The 7,930-nt window shown below is 39.7% G+C and overlaps 1 protein-coding gene and 1 long non-coding RNA gene across 2 annotated transcripts; both read left to right on the forward strand.

The window, feature by feature from the left end:
* Positions 1-3,192: 3,192 nt before the first annotated feature.
* On the forward strand, positions 3,193-4,137 carry LOC131994958 (uncharacterized). The gene is made up of 2 exons (XR_009397001.1): positions 3,193-3,695; positions 3,766-4,137. It is a non-coding gene; the product is annotated as an uncharacterized LOC131994958 (long non-coding RNA).
* Positions 4,138-4,967: 830 nt separating this feature from the next.
* On the forward strand, positions 4,968-5,698 carry LOC131994957 (uncharacterized). Its single transcript, XM_059362233.1, has 2 exons — positions 4,968-5,366; positions 5,426-5,698. Exons 1-2 carry the CDS (start codon positions 5,199-5,201, stop codon positions 5,606-5,608), a joined length of 351 nt encoding a protein of 116 aa, XP_059218216.1. The 5' UTR covers positions 4,968-5,198; the 3' UTR covers positions 5,609-5,698.
* Positions 5,699-7,930: the final 2,232 nt, after the last annotated feature.

Here is a 7,930-nt window from a genome sequence, read left to right on the forward strand (position 1 = left end):
CCATAGGATGGGGGTATACAAATTTCGTCATTCTGTTTGTAACTCCTCGAAATATTTGTCTGAGACCCCATAAAGTATATATATTCTTGATCGATATGACATTTTAAGCCGATCTAGCCATGTCCATCCGTCTGTCCGTCCGTCCGTCTGTCTGTCTGTCGAAAGCACGCTAACTTTCGAAGGAGTAGAGTTATCCGCTTGAAATTTTGCACAAATACTTCTTATAAGTGTAGGTCGGCTGGGATTGTAAATGGGCTAAATCGGTCCATCTTGAGCTGCTAGAGGGCACAAATCTTCTCCGATTAGGCTGAAATTTTGCATGAGGTGTTTTATAATGATTTTCAACAACTGTGCTGAGTATAGTTCAAATCGGTCTATAACCTGACATAGCTGTCATATAAACCTATCTGGGGTCTTGACTTCTTTCGGTCTAGAGTGCGCAATTTCTCTCCGATTTGGCTGTAATCTTGCATGAGGTGTTTTATTATGACTTTCAACAGCTGTACTAAGAATAGCTCAAATCGGTTCATAACCTGATATAGCTGCCATATAAACCAATCTGGGGTCTTGACTTCTTGAGCCACTAGAGATCGCAATTATTATTCGATTTGGCTGAAATTTTGCATGAAGTGTTTTATTATGACTTTCAACAGCTGTACTAAGAATAGTTGAAATCGGTTCATAACCTGATATAGCTGCCATATACACCAATCTGGGGTCTTGACTTCTTGAGCCTCTACAGGGAGCAATTATTATTCGATTTGGCTGAAATTTTGCATGAGGTGTTTTATTATGACTTTCAACAGCTGTTCTAAGAAAAGTTCAAATCGGCCCATAACCTGATATAGCTGCCATATAAACCGATCTGGGGTCTTGACTTCTTGAGCCTCTGCAGGGAGCAGTTCCTATCCGATTTGGCTTAAATTTTGTATGACGTTTTTTGTTATGAGTTTCAGCAACTATGCTAAGAATAGTTGAAATCGGTCCATAACCTGATATAGTTATCATATAAACCGATCTGGGGTCTTGTCTTCTTGAGCCTCTATAGGGCGCGAGTATTATCCGATTTGGCTGATATTTTGTACAATGGCTTCTCTCATGACCTTTAACATACGTGTTGAATATGGTATGAATCGGTTTATAGCCTAATACAGCTCCCCTACAAATCGATCTCCCTATTTTACTTCTGCACCCCCTGAAGTGCGCAATTCTTACCAGATTTGGCTGAAATTTTACACAATGACTTCTACTATGGTCTCCAATATTCAGTTTAATTATGGTCAGAAATGAACCATAACTTGATATTGTTCCATTAACATAGCAATTCTTTTCGTTTATCCTTTGATTGCCTAAAAAGAGATACTGTGAAAAGAGCTCGACCAATGCGATTCATTGTGGAGGGAATATAAGATTCGGCCCGGTTTGCAAAACAGTTTGCCAACGATTTGTGTGATCTGTTCATATTTTGAAAATGACAGCAAGACGCTTTCATATACAGCGGGTGGGTGTCACAGATTGGAGAAGAAGCGCAAAGATCGAGGCATTTGGGCATCTATTCTACGTTTGGCCACGTCTGTCCGTCTGTCTGTTTGTCGAAAGCACGCTAACTTTGGGATTGTAAATGGACTATACCGGTTCATATTTTTATATAGCTGCCATACAAACCGATCTTGGATCTTGACTTCTTGAGCCTCTAGAGAGTGCAATACTTACACAATCTGGATTTATTGAAGTGTTTTGTTTGACACTCAGTAACTATGTCAAGTATGGTCCGAATTGGTCCATACCCTGATATAGCTCACATATAAACCGATCTCCAGATTTGACTTCTTGAGCCTCTATAATTTTTATCTTATTTGGTTGAAATTTTGCACACTGGGATCTACTATGGTCATTCAAGGCAAATATGGCCCGAATCGGTCCATAACCTGATATAGCAATTTTGGTCCGATCCTTACAAAATTTGGTACGAAGTGTTTTTTTTAACGACCCAAAATGCTTGCAAAATTTTATTGAAATCGGTCCAAATTTAGATATAGCTCCCATACAATCTTTCATCCGATATGCCCTTTAAAGCTGTAGGAGCCGCAATTTTGGTGCGATCTCTACAAAATTTGGCATGAATCGTGTGACGTCCCAATACGTGTGCAAAATTTCATCTAAATCGGATCAGATTTAGATATAGCTCCCATACATAACTTTCGGCCGATTTGACCTATTAAGGCTGTAGAAGGCACAACTTTGGTCCGATCTTTACAAAATTTGGCACGAAGTGGATTTTGTGACGTCCCAATATGTGTGCAATATTTCATCATAATCGCATCAGATTTATATATAGCTCTCATGGACATCTTTCATCCGATATACGTTTTTAAAGCTGTAGTAGCCACAATTTTGGTCACATCCTTACAAAATTTGGCATGGAGCGTTTTATTCAACGTTCTAATATGTGTGCAAAGTTCCATTAAAATCGGTCCAGATTTAGATATAGCTCCCATATATATTTTTCATCCGTTATGGCCTTTTAAGGCTGTAAAAGCCTGGTTTAATTGGCATCCCAATACGTGTGCAAAATTTCATTAAAATCGATTTAGATAAAACTCCGATATAAATCTTTTATGCGTTTCGACTTTTAAGGCTATAGAAGCCACAATTTTCGTACCATCGTAAGAAAATCGTATAAGTTTCTATTCGATATTTCAATAGGTGTGCAACATTAAATTTGGCTAAGTTGTTATGTGTGCGCTTAGTCGGCGTTCGAAATGGCTGCCGGTTAGCTGTGGAGAGACAATCAGGGCTAGGGGCCTCAACCCGCCAAATCAAACCCTGCACACAAACATCGAAAATGAGGGGGCACTGTTTTATTCACAAACTTTACTGACTCATAATTACACACAAGGGAAAACATCAACACAGAGATCTTGGTGGAAGGATCTCACGCTAGCCCACCCAACCATGGTCCAAAAAGTCCGGCACATTAGATTATGTTGGACCCCGTACACCACACCTACGAAATCACACACTTACCACATTACTCCGCCCCCCCGAATTTATAAATTTACCAACACATAACTTTTTCTACTATAAACTAAGACATATCAAAATTTATTAAGATTTTTATGGGTTTGAAAATTAAAGATTTTAAATTTAATATTCCTTTTTTTTTTTTTTTTTTTATTTAACTTTCACTTACAATAACTAAATACTCAACACAAAAAAAAAATAAAGAACAATACTGGTTAATTAGAAACTTTTCGGCTCACTCATTATAAGGCGAGACAAAAACGATAACCTTTATCCCTTGGCCTAAGACGCTGCCCAATTGGCGCGAATTAACAACTTGACCTATCTCCTAAAAGAGCTCTCTTAAAAGACCTTTTCTGCCCTTAGTTTGCTGCAGAATCAAATTACAACCAAAAGACCGGGAATTTGGTAATCCTCCTGGCTACCTTAAGCCTTATTATACGCAAATCCAAGTATTATTCTCTTCACACTTCTTTTTTTTTTATCGTTACGCTATTTCCCATACATATTTAACACTAGATATCAATTATTTGTTTGTTTTATGATGAAAACTAATCGAATTTTTTTATTTTTTTTTTGTTACCTCTCTTTTAGGTTTTTGGACGGCTGCCAGACAATATTAAAATCTCGCTTATGGGGACTTCACAGATATAGGACACAGACATAAATTGGTAAGACACAGCTTTTACCTTGATTCCGTTAACACATTGATTACAGATTGCCTTTTATTTCTTGTTTCAGGGCTGTTTATATATGGATGATCGCAGACAAAATCACACGGCTGCAGCACCTGGGTCAGGCCTCTTCAGCTCGAAGCTTACACAGCACCACCCTCTCAAGCTGAGAAATTTCGCAGCCGCCAGCAATCAGGCACAGTAAGCTCGGAAAATTGGGGCTCACTGGAGAACTTTTCCACCAATAAAAATTTCGCACTGGCCCCCTTATGCGTAGGTTGGCCAGTGCTTATCGCCACTACAGGAATCAATTTCTATTACACAGAAGAAATAACAAAAATCACCAGTCTACTTCAGATTTTACATGACATCGCCACTCACATTCAAATGTATTTACAGCAAAACACGATCAAAATAAAGTTGTTAATGATGTTCAATATTCTATTTGCCTTTACTGACACTGACAACACAGATATATTTCAATTAAATACACCGACTTTTTTCTTAAATTCACAGAACTAAGTTCGCACTATTACGTCTCCTTGGTTAATGGCTTCTCTCTCTCGCCCTGGCCAGCTTATATAGGCCCATTTTCCTCCCGCCAAATGCCAATTTTCCAAGATCGACCATTTTCCTCTAACTTTCTTTATGCCGCATTTTCATTCTTTCTCCAAAATAAACAAATTTCCTTTGCGGCCCTCTTCTCAAAGACAGGGCCGGTATTAACTATTGTGAATTGCCCATTCGGAATCAACTCTGATGCCTCCCCATTTAAATAAACGGACCAACGACTTATCGGACAGATTGTCATATCTGACGGATTCCATACATATCTAAAGTCAAACACCCACTTCCATTAAACGTAATGGAAAATTAATAACGCCAAATGCGCTACGCGTTGTAGGAAAATACCTATCAAATCATTAGTCCTGGGTTCCATGAGCAAACATGTCGCTGCGAATATAAATGACATACAAATGCAATGTAATTTGTCCCGGTGTAGAAGAACTCGTCAGCGCATGATTTCGATACGTGTTGTATCGTCCAATGGTATGCGGATGATTATCATTGGAAAATTTCGGTTCTAAAGGCCTGATTCAGAACAACGTGTAACATGCCGAAGCGACATGTCGCTGCTTCCATGACCCTAGTACCAACCCTGACTTACGCCTGAGTACACGCATGTGCCGTACCATACGTTGAACACTAACTATGGCCAACCCTGTCAACCATTCATTGGACATGTGCAGCCAACCTAAGCCATTTCCGCAAAACCTCACACGCCACCACCGCGACAAACCCCATACCGCTGACGAAAATTTCCATCCCATTGGATGAATATATAAAAAAAACAAAAGGTGCCAATCATCGTCTGTTCCACCAAGGCAACAAGGTGGTGGCGTGTGTAGTGGAGACCAAAGGCGGTATCATAGAAACCCCACTCTTTGGTATTAGGCCACCCACCCCCCTTATCGGCATGACTCCCCTTCTTCTGCCTTCATGCTGTTGCCGTTCGCCCTACTGTGGCCTGCAACAAAACGTCGAGTCCGGCGAGGCATCGATGCCGAAATCGACGTGCAGGGCAATCCATCGAGCAACGTGGGGAACTCCCACACCCTGACTTGTCTCATGCCGGGCTCTACGCCGCATATGGAGGAAGGGAAAAAGGTAAGTATATTGATACCTCATCACGAATAAGAGTGTAATTGTCTCTCCTTACTTCACAGGTATGCAATAAAGGTATAAATGCCTTGACGTCGCCGTGTCTTTGTAGTCCACCTGATCATGTCCCCGTACATATATATCCAGGCACATATCGCCCATGCGAGCCTGTCGCATCACACGGCTGCCTCAAAGGAATGGCTGTCCACGACGCAGGTAACCGCCAATGTGGCCTTGGTGTAATGTAAACGTCCTGTAGTACATCTAAGTGTATGTGTGTTTACCCCTTTGTAAATCGTGCAAATATCAAAATAATAATATCCCGAACATGCAATATATCATGTGGTCTATTCTCCTTATCCATCCCAAACCATTCCGAATCGAATCAGACATGAATGTATTCAGGAGTATGCAAATGAATCCACTGCTTTCGTAGGGTATTTGTGATGTTAAAGACTCGTCATTAGGGGATAATAATATTAAAGCGCAGGAAGTGTCATGAAATGCCCAGCTGGCCATAAAAAGGATATGTATAAACGCATGCAAGTGCGAGTGTGTGTATGTGGAATTGCTTCGGCCAAACAGACCAATAATCGAATAAAAAAATAGCAAAGGTGGTATAATATGAAATTTGTTTGATATTGTTGTTGCCATATAAATCTTATGGAACATTTATGGCTAGCGCCCTTAGTTCAACCGCGTTGCCAGTTGACAAAAAATTGCATTACGGAAGCTACTTTCAATGGCAATTGCTAATACCAGTCGCTACAAATGGGATCTTTTGCCACCACTTTCTGTAGTTGCTCTGTTTTATCAGTAAATACGCGGTGAAACTAAAAATGAAATTATTTGTCTCTTTCCCTTTTTGGTTCAAATTGTTTGTCTGTCAGTCACAAATGTGTTGGTGTTTGCAGACTTCAATATGGTCAAAATCCCCACAAATCAACAGTGTCTGATGTAAAAAAAAAACAAATGGAGACAAATCCACGTCCAGCCCGGGTTATGCATGTGCAACCAAAACAACACCGCAGCATAATCTTGAAGATCGTTGATAGTGTGGAACATTTTTAACACAAAGACAAAATAAAAACTAGCGGGTGATAAATGAAGAAAAAGGGAATCACAGGCCATTGATCATCGCCAGACATGTCTATTTCCATTATACGGACGGCAACAAATATAAATATACATCTAGTAGGCAAGCTCTTTTAGTGTTGTAAAAAACAATTACTTGATTTGAAGAAGCATTGAAGAGGGAAGCAAATGTGACTTAGACTGATCATCTGCACCGTTGGTTTATCTATTTGGTGTCGTTGTTTACTTATTTATTTTCACATTTTCTTGCTGCGGGGCTGCCAAAACGCCATGGCCGACATCAATTGAGAGAAATTGCATTCGTCCATTTAATTAGGTCATTGCCGACGTTGGATATTACAAGAAAAACACAGGTAATAATCTCCTTGAACGTACAGGCTAGCCTTCCTATCGCTGTGATAGACCATCTGATTGATGTGGCTGCGAAGTTCGTCATAATGTATAACGATGGGTAGCTTCTCGTGAATTATATCCACGAACACGACAAAAACTGTATATGTGCAACCAGGTCCTATCCGTTGGTCATGATTCCTAGTCATCAGGATGCCCGTACAAATACTTCAACAATTGGACGTCAGGCTGCAGGTAAAAAAAAAACTCGCATAGTTATAGTTGCGTAGAAGTGTGTAACATCGTGTGTGTGTCTGCCCGGTCCGACAATGCCAGCATCTGGTGCAATTAACGGTATTAACGAAATAAGGCAAAGGTGGTATACTGACACCCCACAAAGTATGTATATTAGATGGATCGTTGGAAATAAAAAAAATCATGTTCCTCCACGTTGCATCACAGCAGAGTGGTAAATACTTGCATGTAGGTATAGCATTCGTTCACATGAATTCCAAATACTAAAGTTCCAACTGTTCAAAAAATAATACTTTCCCATTACCGGGCTTACATATAAAACTGACTGATAGGTTTTGTGTTATCCAGATTAACTACCGTATTTTGGCGAACGTGGCATGCGTTACGTTAAGCCAAAAATAAAAGCTCGGGGAAATTTTTGACTGGCACAAGCCAGAAATGATATGTAAACTTGATAAATATTGGTAAAATTGATCGGATCGGAAAAATTGTTTGAAGGGGTAGAATTTTATCGAAATGATATCGTGAAACCTGTTGCAACAATGTTATTGGCATAAAAAACTGTTGCATGCGCCGTTGACATGGCAGAGCAACTATAATTGAGTTCCATGAGATCAAATAGCATGAACAAAAAAAATTAAATCAAACTGGGAAATTTTCCCCAGTTCCATTCAATATCAGCGTTCTCAAGCATCAGCCAATAAGAAAAATCGTAAAAAATATATACAATTCGACTCAGACATGAAAGTTCTATATACCTTTGCCTAATGGCAACACAATTGAAGTGGGATGGTGATCTATAGTTGACCTATAAATGAAGTGTCCCACGACGTCTTACCGAATCTAGAGAGATCCAACGTCGTTGTAGTGGCTACCTATATATCATTTAT

This window comes from Stomoxys calcitrans, chromosome 2 (genome assembly GCF_963082655.1).
Source record: "Stomoxys calcitrans chromosome 2, idStoCalc2.1, whole genome shotgun sequence".
Lineage (NCBI taxonomy): Eukaryota > Metazoa > Arthropoda > Insecta > Diptera > Muscidae > Stomoxys > Stomoxys calcitrans.